Source organism: Bradysia coprophila (genome assembly GCF_014529535.1).
Source record: "Bradysia coprophila strain Holo2 chromosome X unlocalized genomic scaffold, BU_Bcop_v1 contig_39, whole genome shotgun sequence".
In the NCBI taxonomy this organism is placed as follows: domain Eukaryota; kingdom Metazoa; phylum Arthropoda; class Insecta; order Diptera; family Sciaridae; genus Bradysia; species Bradysia coprophila.
The window spans coordinates 137,421-161,660 of NW_023503329.1; the positions used below are offsets into that span (position 1 = coordinate 137,421).

Consider the following 24,240-nt stretch of genomic DNA (forward strand, 5'->3'; position numbering starts at 1 on the left):
ATCTGTGCATTTCTCAACACACACGTACACCAACTTTGAATGTTGACTTCAGATGCATTTCATCGTCTGTCTGCTTATAAAAGATGGAAATATTAATTAGAATTAAAACTGATATTCAAACAAAAAAGATTTTTGGAAAATAGAAAATTTTTGTGTATTTTAAAATGAGGAAAAACTCATTAGGTAATCAGCGTTGTTTTTTCTCAGAAATTCTATCAAAATCAAATGGAGTAAAGCCACCCACGTTTTCAAATTAAAATACATAAACAGCCCGAATACACCCATGATATATATGCACATATGATGAGTTATAGATGAAAAGTAAAAGTGTAATTTTCGGGAGGCGTCATGTATTCTAAACTGTATTTTAGACACATTACGCAAAGAAAAACACAAAAATCGAAAAACAAACAAATTCATTCTTGAAATAACAATTTAAATTCATCCATCCGATTGATATTTAATATTTTTTGTGTTGTTGTTGTTGTTTATTAGTTGTACAAGTGAAATTTGGGTCTTTTGAAATGTTCCGATAATAACGAAGATAATTTAGACGGTAAGTAAAGGTCAATTAGAAATACCATTTTAGAGTGTCATATTCGATTGGGTGCGCTTTGAAAGTGGACGTCTTTTAGAGTTGAAACTATTTTTAGACACATTTTCGAGCGGATTTTATTTGAAAATGAGTTCTCAATGAGTCGGATGTGCTTTTAACGATTCGTCACGTAGCAATATTGGCAAATAATTTAATAGTTATTTATGCCATCGAGTGCGAAGTACTTTATTAGGCTCTTGATGTGTATTTTGACACACGGCCCTTGTGAGCCTAATCAAGTACTTCACACCGATATTCATTCAACGTTTTATGCGACAGAGGGATCTAAAATTCGCAGTTTTCGACCATTATGATCTCGAGTTGCATAAAAAAATACATATTTGCCACACTACATATCTCATATTATAGGTTGGATGTTTCATTTAGCAACGAAAGGCTTTTGAACTTTGCTTATAAATTAATTTAATTAAAATTTTGCACCTCAGTGGATTCGAGCCGATGATCTATGATTTAACAGATGAATGGTCTGAATAGTCAACAGTTCCTATTTTATTTCCAATTCGTAAAAAAATAGTTATTTAACATAACAAGGGGTAAAAAGTTGAAAGGTCGTGTTTTCGTTTGAATTTTGTTGGTTCGAGGGCGAGGCCGAGGTTAATAAACACACAAGAACGTGGATTTTCAATTTTATTTCGAGTTGTTTAGTGGGTTAGAGATACACACACAGAATTTTGAAAACCAACACATTTTCTGTTTCGATCAAAATAACATTTTTCGACCCGCAACCATGTAAAGATCAGTCAAAAACTCTAAAGGGTGAAAGTGACGCAGGTCCTTCATCCTACTTCAAAATAACTGATATCACTGAAGGTGACGAATTCTGCCTTCTGCGTCTGTACGCAAAAGTTTTATCAACAAAATATTGGTCCAATACAATTTTTTAAAAAGAAAATCTAAAAAAATTCGTCGAAAGTGGCAGACGATTTTGATTTCTACCGTTTCCATTCTTTCAGGACGTTTTCACTTTTCCCTATTTTACCAATATTTCTAACAGTAGTTTCCTCAACATCTGCCTCTTCTTCTTCTGCCACTAGGCATCCAAATGTATGAGTCGTTGGAACCAAGTCAAAAAGTTGCTTTGAAAATACTTGAGCTCGTACGGCTCGTGTAGCTGGAGAAATGTTTGTAAGAAAAGTGCATGTTTTCAGTTTTCGATCACCTCCCACCAGCCACACAAGCTTCGAAGAATTTTTTTGAAAGTGGTTATAGGTTCTAAGGACCAATACTAATCTAGGCACATATAAAAAAGTCCAATGGAAAATGCGTCCGATTTCAAGATTCTGTTTTTCAGAAGAATCCGTCAGTGTCAAAATGAAGGCAGTAGTAGAGCCAAATATAGAATGTAATTGTCAAACAAAATTTAAAACCAATTCTGGCGTGTGTAAAAAGACGAATTTTCACTTGTCAGGAACGTCAGGCAATTATAATTCTTCAATCCACGCCATTAGTCGTATAAATTTATACGTCAGAGAGAGCTTTTTTCTCCTTTGTTACGATCTGTCAGTTTTTCTATTTTGCGATTTAGTATGGAAATGAAAACTAAAATTGAGATATTTTTGCTGTTTTAAGTGGTTTTTCATATTTTTTTGGACCAAAATGTTTTAAAATGTGTTTGGAATCGATTGGCATTAATAAATTGTGTGAAAATATTTTTTTCTATTTTATTATTTTGTTAATGTCAATCGATTCCAAACACACTTTAAAACATTTTGGTCCAAAAAAATATGAAAAACCACTTAAAACAGCAAAGATATCTCAATTTTAGTTTTCATTTCCAGATTAAATCGCAAAATAGAAAAACTGACAGATCGTAACAAAGGAGAAAAAAGCTCTCTCTGACGTATAAATTTATATGACTAATGGCGTGGATTACATCTTCATTTGGCATGCGATTATACTTCCATTTTGACATCAATTTGTATTTTCTAAGATGTGTGACGGTTCAAAAAATACCGCCATTTTCGGCGTGTGTAACTTGTGAACATTATACTTATTAAGTATGGTTTCCACTTAAAAAGACCACTCCGTTTACATGACAGTTGTAAAATAGAACAAAAGTACTGTCACGCAAACGGAGTGGAAATTGAATTTATTTCAATTTTTTACTCCGTTTACGTGACAGTTCCTTTGTTCTATTTTACAACTGTCATGTAAACGGAGGCTAAACGGAGTGGTCTTTTTATGTGGAAACTATACTTTAGAGTTGATACGTTTATTATCAGGGAATGTTTTTGATAAAACATTCCCCAAAATTTTTTTTAATTTTCTCACATTGTCCTAGATTTTGCTTAATTTTCAATATTTTCAAAAATAGTCTCAGTACATCAATCTTCAAGATCGTACACAATCAATTTATTTGGTTCATCATCATTTAGTGATGAGATTAAATCAATTATCCGAACTATCTACAAAGTGCAATGAAAAACCCAACTCAGAAAAGCTAGAGAAATTCTCACTTCTGTCATGATGAACCATTACTTTCCAACATGGGCACAACAATTTATTTGTGCAAATTAATAATCACGTCAAAGTCTAACGAAGATGTAACAGCCGACACTAAATAACAATTCTGTTTCGTTAAACGTAAGTAATTTCGTTCGTTTATGCGACAAGACTGTACACAATTAATATAAATGTGAGAAACTCAAGTGAATAAATTGTCACAAATCTAATTTATGAAAATTTTCACCCCCAATGTGTGTAGGCTGTAGATATAGTTATAGATGGGTGGTTCTAACATTTCGATGTGATAGTTTTCACTTTCGGAAACATTACCAATTAGTTATACGTATGACCTTTTAAGCTACAGAAAATTTAGGAAGTCACTGTGTTTTCTCTTGTTTTATTAGGTATAGCTTTGAATGTAATATGACCTGTTGATTAGATAGCATCAAGAGGTCAATTTGTCCGTCGTTTGTTTTGCAATTTTGTCTTCTAAATTACATTAATTTCTTACATTAAATATCCTCTCAACTGCGTTAATTAAACCGAGGTCTGATTCATATGTATTGTGTACATCTCTCTCTCTCTCTGTCTCATCAACTCTGACTCTCAGGCCCGGACTGGCCATAGTGGCGATTCCCGAAGTGCCTTTCGGATTCTCGTATGAAAATATTTGTTTTTTTTTTAGCCTTTCCCAGATGACTTGTTGTCTCCATCTTATATAGACATTTGATGTGTTGCAATCGGAAAAGCGGCAGAAAGAGACGCAACATTGAAAAAGGAATAAATAAAAATCTCATTTTCGTGCTGGTTGCCGCTGGTTGTCTCTCGGATCCACAAACTTTTAGCTTAGGCTTAGGACACCCAAAAATTAATTTGGGGACTAGTTACGGGCCTGACTGATTGTATGTCAATGGTCCAGCAAGTAAATGAGACATCATTGCATTTATTGCAGAGCACGATAATGAATCCTGTGAATTCATATCACAGCAACGTATCATTGCATAACAAATGAAATGTAGCATTACTGGTCTAACAGATAAAATTGAAATGCGAATTAATCGTCCTATAAATAGCATCACACAGAAAAGATTTATAAACTGAGAATCGAATTGAGATTAAATTTTTTTGGAGGGTAAAAGTTTCTTGTGGAACCGTTCCCCAAAATATTATGAAATACTGTACTGAGTCTACGCAATCATGATGTTCCGAGCCAATCAAATAAAATTATCACACAAGCGAAATCCATATCTAAGGCCATACCTACAAAATACACGGACTTATTCTTCCACATTTTTTTTTTCGACATCTGCCTGCAAGGATTAGTACAATCGACTGTTGAAATACGAACAGAAATAAATAAATATCCAAAAATTGTATACGCTTTTCGCAAACTTATCATATAATTCGTGTAATCAAGCCATTATTAATCTTTATGCAATTCAATGGCGGAACTAAACTATATCTGACCTGCCTTCGTCTGATCATATAAAGAGGTAGATTAATTTATCCAAGGAATGAGTGCAGCAAATAGTATATTCACCCTCGGAGACTAGTGTAGTGTTGTTGGATTTTGCAGGGCGAGAAACATTTGTTTTACGACCATTGTTTTTGAGCTTGAGAACGTCCTTAAATTTGGTAGACCTGAAAACGAAGTGTCAAACTGAAAAGGCAGTAGAGTCAAATATAGAACGCAATTGAAAAATAAAATTTTTGTTGGACAGAGTAGCGTGTGTAGAAAAACGAATATTCAACTAGTCAGGAACGCCAGACCTTCAAACAAAAATTTTATGAGTCAATTACATCTTCATTTGACTTGACTATACATTTTTGACACCAATTTTGATTTTGTAAGATGCGTTTCGGCTGAAATATACACTAGGGCTTATAGGGCTCGTCGAATACTCAACAACAAAATTTTCAATGGGCAGAGGATAGGAAAATAGCTATTCCATACGTGCGACATGAAAATATGTCTACACAGTCTCGCCCAAAACCGCTTTTCGGTTTTTACGTGAGGTCTATTCGAATCCTCCACATGTCAAAACCACAAATATCGAATCAACATCCAAGAAACATTTTCCACATCGTATGAGACGAAACAACCAAACTCTGTTTTGCTTTTAGGGGAGCTTGCCATAGGCAGACCCGTCAAGTCAATAGTCGGCAAGCTGAGGGAAGAATTGAAATTTCATTTTAGTTATAATTCGCTAGACTTGTTAGTGTGTAAATTGATGTAGTGTTGATAGAGCATTGTATCGGTACCAATGGCCTGAAGAGAAATGGACTGCATGATAATCAAAAACATCGAAAGACATTTAATTGTCGAACGTCTTGCTATTAGAAACGTTTGTTTTGCACTCAAAATTGAATGAATCACTTCACAGCACGTCTTCGCGTCGGATTGACAACGTGTGAAGATGGCTTCATACGATGCATGGTGCATAAATAACTATTTAAGGTGCACACACAAATTTGTAATCAAAACAGAATAGTATAATGTTATGATGGTGTGTTATAACTTCTTTTTTATCACTTCCAATAATTTTTTTTTGTATATTTTTTATCAAATAATTCGGCGATTTACTGGCGTTTATATATGTGTGTTCAAATTGATAAATAGTCTTAGTCATTTTGTGAATACCAAAGGGACATCATTCATAGTTTGATATCCACTTAATCGCAGTTGTGATCTTGTTCTAATAACAACGTGTTAAAGTGGTTGACGTGATTTTGTTGTCGTTATTTTTTTTTTGATTTTTTTTATTTTAATTACTCGGATCAAATTTTTGGCTTTTCGTATTAGTAGAACCAGAAAATTTATTTTAAAAAAATAATTTATTTTTTGTTCGTCTAAATGTGAAATGGGCACATCAAAAAAGAAATCTTCATTTCGTATTGATGATATCCTTCAGCAACAGTCAGTGGAAAATATTAATAATAACAACAACAGCCATCCGAACAACGGTTACAAAATCTCAACAAATATGGATAATTTCAAATCGTACATCGAACACATAAACAGTGCAACATCGGCCAACGGCCAAAGTCAGACACACAATACGGTTATAACGTCAACATCGTCGGAAAATTCATCGGTACAATCAACAAATTCAACAGATTCGCCCCGAAAACCATTGCCAATGTATCCACAAAATGTATTGGATATGCAAAAGTCTAATTTTTGCTTCCCGATGCCGCTGGGCATGTCGTCATTTTCGCCGGCCGCGGCCTATTTCGAACATTATGCGAATGCATTCCACAAAGGTTTGTACAATTTTTGGTTTTTAATTAATTAACTTGGAGTTAATTGTACTGCAAGAGTAGGGCATTAGTAGTGGCTAAGATAACTATCGTTCATTGAAATGATTGTTTTTTAACATTGCAATATCAAAGCAATACAACATCTTAGTAATTCAATATTACCAGACGAGCAATACAACAATTATTAATTGATTGAAATTGTGTTTTTTTTTAATAATTTGTGAAACAATTCAGAAATAACTTTTGACATCAACACCAAACAAAATATTTTTGTACGTCTTACATGTACACCATCCTACGTCTTAAACGTAAATCATGCTACGGCTAAAACGTACATTTCGACGATGAGACCAATGGTTGAGTTATCCGTACATTTAACGTTTTATCTGTACATTTTTCGTCTTAGACGTACATCACTACGTCTAAAATGTAGATTTTGTACGGCTTGAACGTACATCCGAAATTTCATTTTTTTCTTCGTCCGTTGGAAGTTTGATGGAATAAGTTGTTGAATCTTGGAAAAGAAAATTTTCTCTAAAATATTCATCTAGCATCTGGCACTGAGAAAAATCATTTCTTTTCCTCAATAAAAAGTTAATTTCCTCAACCGTTTGTTTTGTCTTGGGGACTATATTTATACTTGAAATGACATGATGATGATGATGATGATGATGCTGATTTTAGTGATTGGTGATTTAGTGTTACAACCATTTCGAAATCTTCTGATTTTGCATTGATGATATGGTTCGATCTTGAAAATTTGGTCGAGCCATCGTAACAATTCATGACCTCTTTCAGTCAAATAAGTCCCAGATCATAATTAATAAAATAAATAAAATTCACAAGAAAACTCGACGTTTCAACTTACCATCCCATTCATTCATTCATTAATATAATGTTATGTCAATGTATTCATTGAGCTGCTTATTGCATTGCATGTTTACCATGCCAGACATCAACCATATGAATGAGATTTTATTTTCCTTTGAAGTAACTCTGTATCACTTCTGCACGCTGCGATGTTTAAGGTCGCTTGTTCTTTACCCTTTTACTATCGTCGATCGCTAATAGGGTATCCTGTATGTCGTAATCTGTACCAGTTAATTTATATTTATAACAGATCTCATGGTAAAACATATTAATTAAACGAATTGACTATTCCCAGTCATCTGCAAATAGTTTGCGGATAGCATATGCACAAAGCCGCCAACAAAGCAGTCACAGTTGTCTTATCGTGAAAGAGCGTACCAATGCAAAAAATCCTTTTTTAGAAGTCTGTCGAAGTCGAGTTACTCCAAAAAGACACAATTGCAACCCTCTAGTTATGGAAGCCTTAAAGTTCATCTTTATAATTCCTAAGAAATGTAGAATGAAATCAAATACATTTGGGGAAATCGTCAGGGGCCACAATGTGGGCTACTCTATGCCTTCTACTGTTCAGGAGTCCACTTAAAATCAAACATCAAAACATGAGATTTGAAAATAATTGCTCTTAACGACACATCTTCGTCTTAATCGCTCTGCAGAGCAATTTCCTTATAGTTGAATATCGCTCAATTGAGTGTTAGTTTATCAGCGAAAAAATACGAAGACTTTTAATTGAAGTGACTAGCGGTACTGGCCTTGCGATTAATTTTGAAAATTTCTCTGAAATTCGTCACTGCAACAATTTTACAAAATTAAATATTTCAATCGCATGGAGGTAGCGTTGCATATTACAAATATTCAGTTCGAATTTATTGACTCAAATTAAATCAAATTCGAAATGAATGGTATGCACAGCAAATGTTTTTAATGGAACCGCTTCGAAATTTTTGTATGCTCTTCCAACGATACCACCAAACACCAAATACACGAAATCATGAATGTAGCCATTTATTTTTGATATGGCCAATTACCCGTAACTTCATTTCGTTGCAGCACTTCCATTATATACATCATCATATTAGTGGCTAATTTTAATGACAATTTACGCTAGTTTCCAATTTCCATTTCATTCGGTGGAAATATTTGACAATTTTAATTCGAGAGATTGGTAAAGGACAAGTTTTTCATTTACACGAATTTCGTGTCACCTTGAAAGTAAAGACAATATATACGACCAATATGAAGCACCGTCGTTTTTAAAAGTTTCTCACAACTTTCAACAACATAATCGGAAATGGCGAGGAAATGGCATTTCAAGGATTTCTTTTAGTTTTCTGAGAACTTTCTTCGATTTTGTTGGTATATACCAACGTAGTGGTCGCTTCACCACAGGGCCATTGGAGAAAAGTTTAGTAAAATTTAGTGAAATTTTTTTCTAATATTAGACCCTGCTTCACCACAAAACCCGCATCTGTTATCAAATCGGGTGATGAAATGATATGAAAGTTTACTTTCATTTCATTTATGATTCACTAGACTTGTACATCCAAAAAGGGAATGACTTCCTTCATAGATCTAGACGTTGGTCATCTCTTTGCAACTGTCGCCATGGCCTGATGAGATGTGGTTTATTTTTGAACAGCATTACTAAATGCAAAGCATTCACTTGAAATGTGCCGAATCCTGACATTTTGCTAAACCCTAAATGTCAGCCCTTCCAAGTGAGGGCGTTATCACACTATCTCACAGATCGAACTAGTGGCAGAACCGTTTTCCATCGATTTTGAGGATCTTGTGATAAAAGGATTTTCTCATTTCCAAAAAATTTTCTACAGATTATTTCGGTTGTCAGTAGGCATGGGCGATAATGAAAATGATTATCGATAATTATCGATTATCGATAATCGATAATTATCGACTTTTTTTATCGAAAATTATCAAAAAAAAATATCGATAATCGATAATTATTGATATTTTGATAATTATCAAGATATCGATAATTCGATATATCGATATTTCGGTCCGAAAATCCGATATTTATCGATATATTCCGATATATCGGTATATTATCATGAATTTTCAGATAAATATCAAAATATCGATATTTTGATAATTATCGATAATTATTAAAATATCGATAACGAAATGATTAATCGATTATCGATAATTTCTTTCGATTGATATTATCGATAATTTTGAACGCCTCCCATCCCTAGTTGTCAGTGGATTTTCTAGTAAATTCGCTTCTTGTATAGTGGAGGTTGGTGTAAGCGTTCATTTGAGGACGGTGAGCCTGAACCGAATTTAATTGACCAAATGGGGACTGAAGTTTTGAGAAGTTATTTTTAATCGACGTAAAACATTATTCTAAACAAAAAGTTGTTCAACGGTATGTCTCCGAAATGCACTGATCTTTTTATAAGTTCGTCTAAACTTCGAATCGTACAGCCGACCGTAAGAAAATTACAAAATGGCGGCCCTGTTTTTTTTTTGATTTTACACTGTTTTTAGCAATTCTTTTGATCAGAATTGTCGATACCCATGTAGTTCTTGCTGCAGAACACCTTACACATACTTATTTTCATCGAGACTGGAAATGGCCTCCGGCACATTTTAGGCGGCTGACAAAATTGGGTCGATTTAGGTTCGTACTTTGTAAACAAAATTAATTTTATAAAAAAATCTGTGCATTTTAGAGGCATTTCGTAGAACAATTTTTTGCTTAGAATAACGTTCTGCGTCGAATTGGTCCAAACTTCAATCCCCCATTTTGCAAATTCGATTTTTGATCGTAATTTTTAGCCCCGTACGAAGTACGAAGGGGCTTATAGGATTACGGTGCCGTGTGTAATTGATGGAATTCGAAGCGGGCGGTAAGGGAAAAGTGTTTGCCTATGTTCATGGATGACGAATCCACAATAAAAATTTTGTCTGTCCGTCTGTCCTTCTGTCCGTCTGTCCGTCTGTCCGTCTGTCACGTCGATAACTTGAGTAAATCAAATCCTATTTCAAAATTTTTTTTCCCCTGAAAGGTAGTTGAAATTGTGAGGCTAAGTTCGAAGATGGGCGATTTTGGGTCGACCCCTCCCGAGTTGGGGCCCCATAAGTGCTTTAACGTTTTCCAAAGATTTCTCTGGCCATTTAAAGGCTACACTGGTAAGTGATACATCAAATGAAAGGTATTTACAATACCTATCGACAAAAAAAAAGTTAATGGAAATTGGATGACCGACTCGTTTGTTAGACCCCTTGGTGTGAACTAGGTGCAGGGCGGCAAGCCGTTTTTGCTTGTAGGTTGGCCAAATTTGAACGTATTTAGATGGATTTTGCTTCAATAGATAGGTATTGACCGTACCAATAAGGGAAAAAAAGTTCATGAAATGCGGTTCACCGGAGCGTGAGCTAGGTCTCTTGGAGTGAGCTTATATGAGGCTACTCGGCCGTACAGTGAAGGTGGTGTTTTTTGTTAATATCTCGAGTAAAATTTGACCGAATTTCATGATTTTTTTTTGTTTGAAAGGTATTAATAAATGTGAATCGTCAGTACTATTTCAGGTCTCCTAATAAAATGGCCGTCGGCCGCCATTTTGGATTTTTGTAAAAACAATATAAATCGGTGAAAATGATACTTACAAAGTTACTGATCAGTGGGAAGTGATTGGTTATGTGTGTGTGGTGTTTCAAGGATCCCAAATATGGATATCTATATATAAATATATATAGCTATATTGAGCTATATTGAGCTATATAACGGTATAGATAGTTATTTTGAGCTATATACTAGCATATTTATCAGTAAATTGTTTATTTATAGGTAAATATAGGTTAATAATTTCATAAGAATTTTACTTTACCGACGTTTACGGGCGCAGTAGACTTACGTTAAGAGTAGGGCGACGGACGAACTAGGGTCACGTGCGCAATAGATGTACGGGTTCGTACGGGGCTCAGTCGCAGCAAACACTCCGACTGTTCTGACGGCTCGTTTTCAATATTCAATCAACAGATTCCATTATGACGAGATTTATTTTCGTCACTGCCATGTACATCGTCAAAATGTTGAGAAATCGATGGAATAAACATAATTTTTTAACATCTTTTATAATAACAATATTTCGAAAAAAGTCCGCGGGACAGACGACGACATCGATGGAGAGATTTTTTTGTTTAAGCTTGCATCCAATGTTGAATGAATCATTCTGGTGGTAATTAACGGATTTTACTAGTTTTTGATTGAGCGTTAAAATAATTCAATTTAACAATATTTTCATTCAATTCATGAAATACCGGCTTCTTCGGAAATATTACAAGGTAGACCGTAAATATTGGGAGCAAAATTTGTTTTCCGAACAATATGTTGGCAAATTTTATTAAATGATACAAAACAAATGAATCGAACTTTTCCGATTATTTCAAATTGAATCCGTAAATCCCAATCATCACTCCATTTGATTTTGTACATTTAGTTTTGAAAAGAAATAGAACAAAAAAAAATTGAATAATCTGTTCATATTTTCGATTAGACAATGGATCGGTTGATTTATTTGGCGCCTTATAGTATCAGTGTATATCACCGCACACACAATATATAATTCGTTCAAAATCTGATAAAAAAAAATTATGGAAAAGGATTATTAACACGAAAATCATCGCCACCATTGGAACTGTCTATATTTGCTTTAACGAACTCTCACCAATTTTTTATATATCTATATATATTCGATAATGTACTCTATGCGCGTATGACCAGTAGCGCATTTTATTATTAAAGTATTTGATTTGATAAAAATCAAATAATAGGTGTATCACGTCTATAACGATGACAAAAAAAAATTCTGAAAAAAAGTAAACTAAAATCCAGAAGTTATTTATTATCACCATCTAATATCAGTGGTTGTGATATGGCTACATTTTCGTTTCGTTTCGTTTTTTTTTTGTTATTATAATTTATTATAATAATGCATATAATTTTTGATAAAGAATAGATCCACCACACAACACACAAAAAAACAACATTAATCAATCCTAAAGTTTACAATATAATCAATTTTATTTCGGTTAATAATACATTGTGTAAACTTCAATAAATAAGGTCTTCGAGTTTGAGGATAAATTTAACGTTTTCGGTATCAACTAAATAGATAGTAATGGCGCCATTGGATATTATCAAAAACATTATACCCGTTTTATAAAGGCAATCCGTTAAAAAATATCGACTATAAATACAAGGGATTTATATTTCGAACTGATTACGGGGCCACAGAAAAAAGAAAATATCATCGAACGAACGAACCATGAAACACGTTCAAATCTTCGTATTAAATCCTTGACGTATTAATGAAATTCAAAATGTGATTAGAGGCCATCATTACAGAATTAATAGATAGTGTGGGTAGCCTATCTAAAACCCAGTATATGCGCGATTATAGTGATCAATGTGGTTGTTGCGAAATGGCAACCCAAAAATGTATTATATTCAAGGACCGTTCGATGACTAAGTACTACACTGACAATAATTCTTTGATAAAAACATTTAAGGTATATCAGATATTCTTGATAGGTCCTTAGAGCAGAACATGGAATAAATTTGATCCTAAATCTCATAATCTCAATTGACTTGGTTTAATGGTTGCTTAACCGCAAAAAAAACATATCTCTTCAATTGTCGAAAACTCAATTCACATTTCGCATAATAACAACGCACTTCTAGCATAAGTGCTTTGAGTAACATCTGTCAAATAGAGCACAATGTCAAAATTGACCAGTGATTTGTGTGCAAAACAGTTCACATCGTTCCCAGATTTTATACAATTCGATAACAAAAACAAAATTAATTTAACTTTTATATTTAACTTCGGACTACAGTTAAAGGCAATGAAATTTCAGCATGAAATTGCTTCAGCTGTTTTTCAGACACTCAAACAATCAAAACTGTTTATATGGTTGAGACGTATAAACAGTTTTGATTGTATGTCTGCTTGTATAAAAACAGCTGCATCAAATTCATGCTAAAATTTCGCTGCCTCTGACTGTAGTGCTGAAATGAATTTTAGATTACATTGGAGGTTATGAGCGTAATTCATTACATTTTTCCGAGAAGATCAAACTACCAAGCTACTGAAGCAAAAACACACGGTACTCGCATCACAAAGTTGTTTCCGAATTGATGCATTATGCATAGCAGCATCCATATGCTTTATTGTCTGTCTCATTCAAAAGTTGATTAAGGAATTGGCAGGGGTCAAACTGCTATTTAATGGTCAACTTTCGCATGAAGCCAGAATTAAAATCTTATTTAAAATAAATTTTATGGAACACTTACCTTTTACTCTTTTTCATGTTCATTGCTGTTGCACAAACCTAACCGTTTTGATTTCATTCCGTCGCATCGAGAAGTTTGTGCATTTTTAGTTTTTGACCACCCATGCAATCACTTAATATTGCACCCGAAAGATATAATATTTTCCAAATATTTCCACATTTATTTGTTTTAACAAAGCATATTCACCATAAAGCCATGTAGCCCCATTCGCCACTAGGAATGTATTTCGATCCGTGTGTATCAGTTACACAAAGATTGTGGGTTCTAAATCTAAGAGCTACGTCTGGTTTTAAACAATTTCGACTCTGGCCGAAAACCGAATTTTTCATAATAGTTCCGGCTTCCTTCGGTACTTTGAGCCCGTAAAGTTCATAACATAGCTCGGGATAAAAATGAAAAGTCATACGCTTCGGCTTCACACGAATCAATCACATTCACACGAAAGTTGGACGAAAATGTGTCAGTTTTCACACTTTCGCCCTCGTAATAGTTATTTACGTCACAAGGACGGAAAAGTTTAACAGTCAAGTCTTCGACTTCGCTTCGGATCACCAATCACCGAAAAAAGTGCTTCGTTGATGAAAAGAACGGGTTTCGGTGCAGGAGCATGTAATAGTTATGTATGCCGCAGAGTGATAAATACATCGTGTATCCAAGAAAAAAAGAAAAAAAAAACAGCGAGTTGCAGACAACGTTTTTAACAGTTAAAATACAACGAACGTTTCGATTTTCGTCCCTGGATTTACTATCATCCAATCTTGAAACAAGCCACACATGAATACAAAAGTAATAATTCTGTAATAACCTTCGAAGTTTGAAGTGTATAAAAACTTTCAACTTGAATTGAGATGTGCAATTTGAACTTATTTATTTTTTATTTATTTGACTCTGTGATATAGCCTAACGCTTAGACAAAGATTTGATTTCTAATCGCTGAACTAAAATTTCTTAGACCAAGTTTTCGATGAAAATGTATTTGTATTTATCTGTAAGATTAATTTGTGATTTGTTTCGCATATACTAATAGTATTTCCCACATTATAATAAAGGAATGATAAAATAAATGAATTAAAATAAACTCTTCATAATGTGGAACATGATTTTATATGATTGGAGTTTGTTGCATTTAGTTTATACTGCACAGAGAAAAATCCTGGATTAGATTTAAATCTTTTTCGGATTACATATAGGACCAAATTTATTTTTGGATTGAAATCTAATTTTTCGAAAGATTACTTGCATTTAATCTTTCGAAAATAATCTGTCGACGGATTAGATCGAAATCTTCCTAGAGATTTCAATTTTTTTAGCCCCGTACGAAGTACAAAGGGGCTTATAGGATTACGATGCCGTGTGTAATTGATGGAATTCGAAGCAGACGGTAAGGGCAAAGTGTTTGCCTATGTTCATAGATGACGAATCTGCAATAAAAATTTTGTCTGTCCGTCTGTCCGTCTGTCCGTCTGTCCGTCTGTCCGTCTGTCACGTCGATATCTTGAGTAAATCAAATCCGATTTCAAAAAAAAAAAATTCCCTGAAAGATAGTCGAAATAGTGAGGCTAAGTTCGAAGATGGGCATATTCGGGTCGGCCCTTCGTGAGTTAGGGCCACCTAAGTGATTTAAGGTCTTTTGGTGATATTTATGGCAAAATAAACGATGGAAATGTAAATGACACGGCAAATGATAGGTATTGTCAATACCAATCCAGAAAAAAAAAGTTTTTTTTAAATCGGGTGAGTGGACCGTGAGTTAGGGCCTTAGAAGTGAAATGCTACTAGGGCCCTATGTGTATTTTACATAGAACTCGAGTAAATTTCATTCGTTTTTCGTAATTTTTGTTTGATTTGGAAGGTAATCGAATGCCGAATAGAACGTTGTTGAAAAAAAATTAAATTTGGGTCCTTGGTTTAAGGCCGCTACTAGGGCCCTATGTGTATTTCACATATAACTCGAGTAAATTTCATCCGTTTTTCGTAATTTTTGTTTCATTTGGAAGGTAATCAAAGGCCGAATAGAATGTCGTTGAAAAAAAATTAAATTTGGGTCCTTGGACTAAGGCCACTACTAGGGCTCTATGTGTATTTTACATATAACTCGAGCAAATTTCATCCGTTTTTCGTAATTTTTGTTTCATTTGGGAGGTAATCAAAGGCCGAATAGAATGTAGTTGAAAATTTTTTTAAATTTGGGTCCTCGGACTGAGGCCACTACTAGGGCCCTATGTGTATTTTACATATAACTCGAGCAAATTTCATCCGTTTTTCGTAATTTTTGTTTCATTTGGAAGGTAAGCAAAGGCCGAATAGAATGTAGTAGAAAAAAAATTTAAATTTGGGTCCTCGGACTGAGGCCGATACTAGGCCCTTCAAAAAAATAAAATTTTAGGGCGATTTGAAATTTTTGTTTCATTTGAAAGGAACGTCGTACGGGGCTTCGTAATTGCGCTTTGCGCAATTTGTAAGATGTACATAATAATTTTACTTTAACTACATTAACCGGCGCAATAGGCTTACGATCAAAGTAGGGTGACAGACGCACTAGGGTCACGTACGCAATAGATATACGGGTTTGTACGGGGCTCAGTCGCAGCAAACGCTCCGACTGTTCTGATGGCTCGTTTATTTTGAAATTAAAAAATTTTTTCCAACATTTATTTGAATATTGAGTCAGATTTATTTGTTTTATTTATTCTGAAATTGGAAACTTTATTTATTTAGTTGAAATTAAATGTTTTTTTTACTTACTTTGATCAGGATTTGAACTCGTTCACCTCGGTAACTCCGTATCTCCCGTCCTGTACTTTACCACTGAGCTATTGGGTTCTTAATCTTAGCAAGATTCTTTCTCGAACCGTTGTTGCGGAGATTCTACTCTTTCAAAGATTAAAAAATTAATCTTCTGAACGAAACCTTTGTACTAACTGAGGTAACCATCATAGTAAACGAGTTCAAATCCTAATCGAAGGCAACATTTTTTTTTATTTTTCCAATTATTTAATAAACGGTTATCATACTTCATAGATCTGATAAGGAAGTTGAGCCTGGCAAAAGTATTGAAAAGTGCCATAAGCGTATGGAAAATATTATAATAAAACGGTATTTTGCACCCATATTTAATTGTACCATTGATTAAGAAGTATAACAGACCAATTTGCATGGAAGAATTATTTACTTTTTCAACGATTTTCTTAACTCGGAAATCAATATCCTTTAAGAAAAGCAAAAAAAAAATCACAAACATTTGTGTTCTGTGGTTTTTACTTTTGAATCGCTATCAGATGACAAAAAATTACACATGGCAGTAGCTTCTAATCATAAACTCTAGATACCATAACAACGAACTTTAAACAAAAACATTTTCGTGGTAAAATCTTTACTTTTCATTGCTACTATCAATTTTAGCCATTTTAACCCGAAACGCAATCTATCGAAAGATTTAATTTTTGTAATCTTTGAAAAAAGATTGAAACGAAATCTTTCGAAAAATTAAAAATATTCGTAATCTTTCTGTAGATTAAACATTTAATCCGACTTTTTTCTCGTTCATGAACGAACTTGCTTCCTAGTTGAATATTGTGGGTATCGTATACCCACAGCACTGCTCCTCGCAGAACGCTGAATTAACAAGTGTCAAATTTGGCGGCAGTGCTTTAATACTGAAAAAGAGTTTTGTTTATCTCATAGAGGTAGACTACCTAGATGAATTATGACTCGAAATTCATTGAAAAATTATATCACACAAACCACTAAAACGAAAACGTCAACTTTAGTATTCTTTTGACATTTTGAGTCCCTTTACTTTGACATTTAGAGTCCCTCTTACTGTCTGTACACGAAGCTGTCACACACACATTTAAATATATGATTTTTCATTTTAATTGGTATTGAGAGCCGGTTTCAATTCAGGCTAACCCGAACCGGATCTCAACCCGAACCAGATTACAACCCGAACCTGAACTTAAATTTCTGGTTCGAGTCCAAACCAGGTTCAAGTTCAGTTCCGGTCAGACCGAACCCGAACTGAAATTTGTTACAACCTAAAAAATACTGTGCTGATACTAAGCGGGTATAGGCAATGAGAGAACCAGTTATCAACACAATGAGAAGAAAAATGAAATAGAGAATAAGATTGACACCGTTTCTACTGACAGCCATCGACGATAGAACGTTTAATTTTGCCTGAAAAATGTTCTGGTTTTAGTGAAAGTTTTTTTTTTTTAACAAAATGAGTGATGCTTCACCCGTGTTCCTGATGAGTCATACAATAACGTATGAAGTCATTTCGGTTAGTCAACATCACGGCAATATTCCTAACCATCAACTGATTTTTCAATTGTAATTTGCTTATAGGCGCCGAATGGGAAGTACATTGTTTGGAAATTGTTTTTTCCACGAGTCGGCGACACTATGTTTACCGTCGACAAACTGATGGATTTTTGTGTATGGCAGGAGCTGTACAACGTCTTACAACAAAGATCGTCAAATTACGATTCATCATCGGCCTCATCGTTAGTTCCACAATTCATCAATAAGAAGCGTTTGAAGCTGTTGTTCAAACAGATTGAAATGAGTCGAGATGATCTTCGAGATGTGTTGAATGTTGACTGGAAATTAGTAGCCGCAGTGTTACGTGCCGACCTGGTGTTGGTAAACAATGCAACAGACGATGGAAATCACTCCGTGAACGTTCCTGTACATGTACAAGCTACTGGTTGTCCTGGCGGGAATAGTCATCATAAAACTGACGAGCGGAGTAGTACCGTAGTGGATGCAATGAAAGAGAAATTAATTAAGTCATCATCCGACCCATCCTCATCTGAGAACACATCATCATCGGACTTCAAAAATAGAAAGGTTCAGCCACCTCTACCGTCAAGTGTGTGTAGTAGGTTGCCATGTTTGACTATCAACGACATTTGTTCGAATTCCGTACCATCATTTACTGAAACCACCGAATCAGTAAGGGCAGAGGCCTCTCGACCATCAGCCACTAGCAGTAGTCATTCGTTTATCAGGACTGTTGTGTATCCGAAAAAACATCAGTCGCCTCCAAAATCAGCCAGACGTGGAAGTATGCTGAATTTGACCGGCAACATCGCTGATGCGAGCAATGAAAATTTAGTTGTTCCGCAGAACTTGCATCAGCTAGGCAAGGCAATGTCGAACAGCAAGTATCTGGAGCGATTTGGGTATGAAGGCAATCATGGAAACCTGTTGAAAAAGTACCGTCTCTTCGACGCCGTACATTCACCTAATGGCGAATTCAATTGGTACGCAGCTTTCCACAGTGCACAGATTATCGAAATGATAAATGGCAGGGAGGATTGCAGATTATTCTTCTATTTTTCGCCAGAGTTGCTGAAACAGTGCAACAGTTTCGTAGAAGTGAAGCTCGGGGATGTTAAGCACGTGTTGATGGTATTTTGGAGCCATTTGGGAGGTGCCGTTCCATTCGCTTTCTTTTTGCTACCCGATACACATGCCGCCCTTCGACATGTACCGAAAGTGATCAATAGATGGTTTCATCATTCGACAACGGTTATCGGATGCACTACTCCTTACAACCAGACTTTACAGCATTCAATCGCTGAGGTCTGGCCACAAGCGAAAATAATTGGATGCTCGGCTGAGTTTAAAAGCGAACTCAAAGCGTTTGCAAGTGAAAATAAGATGTCAGGAGCCGATGGTAAGTCAACGCTTTTAGCATGTTCCCTATGCTATTTGGATGAAAACAACTTTTCCGCTGGCATCAAAGTAATAAAGAGGTACACTCCGTCCGAGTATGGTACCAAATTGGTTCGTCACTTGCGCACAAGATGGTTGGGTACTCTAAAAAGTGTTAACGGCGAAGATGTCGTGCACAGATCGCTAGTTATTTGCCGATTGGTCGGCTATCAAATTGAACAAGATTATTTTCATCAAGAGTCGTCACTGAAATTGAAGCACATATGGGATTTCATCGATTTCTTGCAGAGGCTAACATCACAGACAGTATTGGAACTACGCAAAGGTCGAATGTGTTCCGGCCCAAGTGACGAAATTCGAAGAGAAAGAGAACGGCGATATAAACGTGCTTCGGCAGAGTTTGAGGAAAATGTCAAAATGATGCGGAAGGTGGAGGCGGTTGAAAAGTTTATGTTGGACTTAACGGAAAAATTCTATTGTCTATCTGCTTTGCAGTATGACAATTAGTTTAGTTTAGTGAAGATTAAGTGAGAATCCGAATAAATCTTAGAATTCAATGAACTGCAGTGAAACTGTTTCATTTACTGAACGTCTGACGCCTGACTTATGTGTGATATTGTAATCGTGACTTTCTATTAGTACCTATTCGCCTGTAAGTTCCTACTGATTCCCTCAGATTTCTCTCTAATTAAACAAGACGTGTTTTGATGTGCAAAATATTCCTTTTCTAAAGACCTTTCCATTAAAAGTAGCGATGGTCCATAAGGCTAAGCCAACGAAACATCAAAATTGGCTTTTATCAGTATCACGTATATAGTGTAACGACTACACCGTACAGTTACGTTTGTTTTCAATAAATTACCAAACCAGAGTAGGAACAACAGCGTAAATCAAGATAAGTAATGCGATTGAATTGATTGATGCAAGAAGATATAATTGATCAGAACACGATTAAATTGTCGATGAAGTGGAAATGAAAAAAGGGAAACCAATTCCGATTGAAGTATTACACCGATTTCGAATGTTGACAAAACGGCTGTGTGTGTGTACGTAACGAGATGATTGACGAATCGATGGCACTGATTTTGTAAATATTATCGAAGAGAAGTAACAAAAGAGCTGGATTAACTGCAAGATTGCTTTAATTAATGATGAGAGGTTCGTACACACGTACGTATAAGACACATAATTGATATGGGTGTTAGAGAGTGTTAAGAGTCGAAAGGTCCGCGGTTGGACATTTTTATTTTGACGAGTGACTACATACAAAGTATCAACCAAGTACATGTAATCTATTGTTACTCGCAAATCCACCCCGGAATCCGGAATTATTGCTGCAAATAACATTAGGTACAGGCATGAGCGCCGCCGAAAATAAGCCGCCGATGAAGCCGTCGCCGGCCATTTTTGAGCAAGCCGCGCCGCAGCCGAGCCGGTGCCAAAAACATGGCTCAAGCCGGCTTGAAACGGCTGGAAAATGAAATAAAGATTTCGAAAGGTGAATGGGTGAAATAATTTTGAAAACCGAGATTCCTGTTGATCCTAAGCAGCTCAAGTACATTTTGATTTTTTTTTTCAAAATTAAGAAAATTTTGAAAATTTTCTTGAATTTTCATGAATTTTCCAGAATGGTATATTACGTCCTCGCTTCTAAGTTTGTTGTTTTGGCAAGTATGATCTTTGCGGAAAGAGCCGAAGGCGCACAATCAGTTAATTCACAAATTTGAGAAAACTTTATCGATCTTTGCGAATTTTCTCGATTTTTTTTCTTTTCAATTTTTACTTGATTTTCGTGAGCTTTCGATTTCTTCTCGAAAACCATTTTCTTAATGAGTTAAATGAGTGTACCGGAGCATGATTTTCCATTTAGTTCAAGTTTTGAGGCAATAAAACTTGACGTGTTAGTGAACCTTAGACTTAGAGACTTGCTTGTAACAAGACCAGTTCCACTTGCACTTTGAACAACCTAATCTACCTACATTTTCGCTTTCCGTACAATTTTATTTTCATGCTTACTAGTTCATTTTCCATGAATTTATCTAAACGTTTTTATTTTGAAAAAAAGTTAAAAGGAACCTCCAGCCGAGCCGTTTTAAGCCGGCTCAAGCCGATTTTTTCGCCGCCGCCGAGAAATTTTTTTCGGCTAGCCGCCGCCGAGGTTTCTCCGTCGGCGCTCATGCCTGATTAGGTAATGTCCCTTCGTATTTTTAATAACAACACACACCGTCAACGGGCTTTTCGCCTAACTCACTGAATGACATTACCAACGAACATGTAACACAAAGAGACGTTATCGGTACTAAATCCAAGACGCAACCTACTAACCGATTCAATCAGATGTCATTATTGTGGGCAACAACCGGATGAAGCGAATTATTTGTGTTGCGGTTGAGTTTCGAACGCACAACTAGAAACTCAATAGTTCAATGTAAAGTCTCGACTTACACACTGTGCTGTTGATGGACTATTTTAGGGAAAATGTTTTCCTATTTTTTGAAAAATTTTCATCAATTTTCCGGATTTTTCTAAAAAATTTCCATGTTTTATCGAAAAAAACATGGGGAAATTTTGGGGAAAATAGTCCGTTTCAATTAGAAACTTTCAAAACAGATCGATGATTGGTATTGTGTGACCAGTACTTTTGTTTGTTGTAAAAGTTTTCGGACTTTTGCACGAAACCAAGCACCAGTTAGAGAGCGTTTCAAAGATAAACAAAGAAGAATGGAAAATTGTTTTCCCAGAAATTCTCTAACTCATTCGAATTAATAGAGCTGAAGGACTTCAACTCTTTTTTGGAGGAACCTCACATATAATGTACGTATGGGACAAATGTTAGAAATTTCTTCTTGTGTGATCATTGATCAAAGCTTCGTCTCTCATTAAATATCTCGTAAGACACTCCATTTCCATCAATTGTCCTGTAAAGACATACTCGTCCCTTTTTACGCATAGGCATGTTTTACCCCTGGTTTTCTTTGTCACCTCATCACAATCTTGGGATGACTTGCGAAACTTAAGTGACGATGACTCTTCAAATCTGTCGGCAACTTTTGGTGAAATGTACATTAAGCTAACCTCGTAGCTGCTAAAAACTAAGTAGTATGACATGGTCCTAGCTTCCAACACAACAGTTTGATTGTATACATATATGAAAAACGATGACGCCATTCGCACTGAATATTTGTGTTTTCCAATCATTGTAATCACTCACACAAGTGCATTGAATCTATTTGACTAAATCATACAATAATTTCTACCAATAGACTTTTATCGTAAATCAAAATAAATGGCCTTAATTCGCCAAATAATAACACAAGAGAGACATTCCACAAAAAAGGGCGTCATCGATATATTTACGAGATAGTGCCGAACTGATTACGTTTTTATTTACATAACCACGAATAATTTTTTTTTTCCTTCCAAAATATTATATGTGTTGTGTCATCATCATCGATATAAGGCGATACAGAAAATGTTACAAGTTATTAAATACGGACAATATTTTTCTGTATACAAATGTTATTCAAATTTATCATCAATCACATTCCAAATCCTCTAAGACCCTTAAACTTTTTTTTTCACGTTGTTATCAATGTCAATAATGACAAAAAAAAAATTCAATCGAAGATTGGTGATGGCGATAAAAGTTGTCATTTTTGTTAAACGTAAAATTTTAACTTCTTTAAAGGCAAACGATTTTTAATTTGGACCAAGTGTCGCACGAAATCGTTAAAGAACTTTCATTTAATTATTAATTGAATTCTTGCAACATGGTGATACTTGAATCTCTCGTAAATTGACACGGGACGTTATAATCGACTATAAAATTGCTTCCAAAAAAACGATGTAATTTCTTTCAAAACAGACTTTATTGCCTGCCCCATGGAAAAGTTGACCATTACATAGCAGTTTGCGCCTTACGAAAATGATCCATTACATACAAAGATTTTTTTCGCATTTTTAACATGCATTTAACGTGTAATATTCAACTTTTGCATGGGTCAGTAGATCAGACTACATTGGATGCTGTTACGTAATTCATTCATTCGAAAACCACTTTGTAATGCTCGCAAAATTACCCGTGTGTTTTTGAGCAATTTGCTTCAGTTACTTTTTTCGACAAGTGCAGTTGAATACTTCGTCTTCGGCTCGGATATACAAACTCTACCCTTGTCGAAAGGACAGCAACCGAAGTTTGTTGCTCAAAAAACACACTTATGAGTTTACTTTCATCACAAAATTCTTACCTCTTGTAATAAATTACTTTCGCAGCATGTAATATAATCTACTGTTTACGTAAGTGTGGGATGTGTGGGATGTCGGGATATTATTATCAACATGTTAGAAATTGGCTTGTTTCGTCAACGTATCGGTCGTATTTGTAAATTTCCAGCCTGTTCGGTTGTGAATACTTGTAGAATCGAAAACTTTGGAAAAATGTGACTTACTTACATTTACGCTCTTGAGAGAGCTGGAAAATTGGTCTCGTTAATGGACATATTTAGTCCTCCAAGAAAGTGTAGACCGGCTAGTTAAATAGTATGACAGCATTTACCCATTTACTCAGTATCTAACAGATCTTTTGATTCTAATTTTTGTGGGATTTTGATTCGAATTTACCCTCTGTTGTGACAGCAACACTCGAATGGCTTCTTGTAAATATACTGACCACTGTGAGTTCAAAGTTTAAGAAAATGAAACTCCCCCGATGAGTCAATAATATATTAATAGCAGCTCTTATGGCACGTAAATTTCCATAACTTTACAAAAATTCGCTCATAAAATACAAATGATTTTACGGACAGAATTTTATTGAAAGCAAAAACCACCAGGCATAATAACGAAAATTGGAAATTGGTGTAGGGCAAGGCAGCTCTCTAGCAACCGCATAAAGGTTGTCATTAAAATTAGGAGTGTGCCTCCAATGTAAACAAAAGAAATCGTTGTTCGTTAACATAAAACTAGGCCCCACCACTTGGGTGGGTCGTTTCCCTTGACTGACTATCAATACTTTCCATAATTCCAGTCCCAGTTGTCTTACCAT

At 35.2% G+C, this 24,240-nt stretch overlaps 2 protein-coding genes and 1 long non-coding RNA gene across 4 annotated transcripts in view; 2 read left to right on the plus strand and 1 right to left on the minus strand.

Annotated features, from left to right (window-relative positions):
* LOC119069680 lies at positions 1–9,959 on the minus strand. The gene is made up of 3 exons (XR_005086376.1): positions 9,636–9,959; positions 8,723–8,726; positions 1–12 (listed from the first exon to the last, which is right to left on the minus strand). It is a non-coding gene; the product is annotated as an uncharacterized LOC119069680 (long non-coding RNA).
* The window catches only part of LOC119069679 (hematopoietically-expressed homeobox protein hhex), a 26,221-nt gene continuing 7,678 nt past the window's right edge, over positions 5,698–24,240 (plus strand). Inside the window, exon 1 of the mRNA XM_037173800.1 lies at positions 5,698–6,325. Coding sequence (XP_037029695.1) covers positions 5,923–6,325 — 403 coding nt within the window. The 5' untranslated portion in view covers positions 5,698–5,922. The remainder of the gene's footprint in view (positions 6,326–24,240) is intronic.
* Positions 17,548–19,757, plus strand: LOC119069678. Of its 2 annotated transcripts, XM_037173798.1 has the most exons (3): positions 17,548–17,796; positions 17,862–18,270; positions 18,313–19,757. In XM_037173798.1, the coding sequence occupies exons 1-3, from the start codon at positions 17,737–17,739 to the stop codon at positions 19,701–19,703; spliced, it is 1,860 nt and encodes a 619-aa protein (XP_037029693.1). In that variant the 5' UTR covers positions 17,548–17,736; the 3' UTR covers positions 19,704–19,757. The 2 variants fall into 2 exon arrangements, with proteins under 2 accessions (XP_037029693.1, XP_037029692.1); XM_037173797.1 differs by having other exon boundaries at positions 17,550–17,796; positions 17,862–19,757.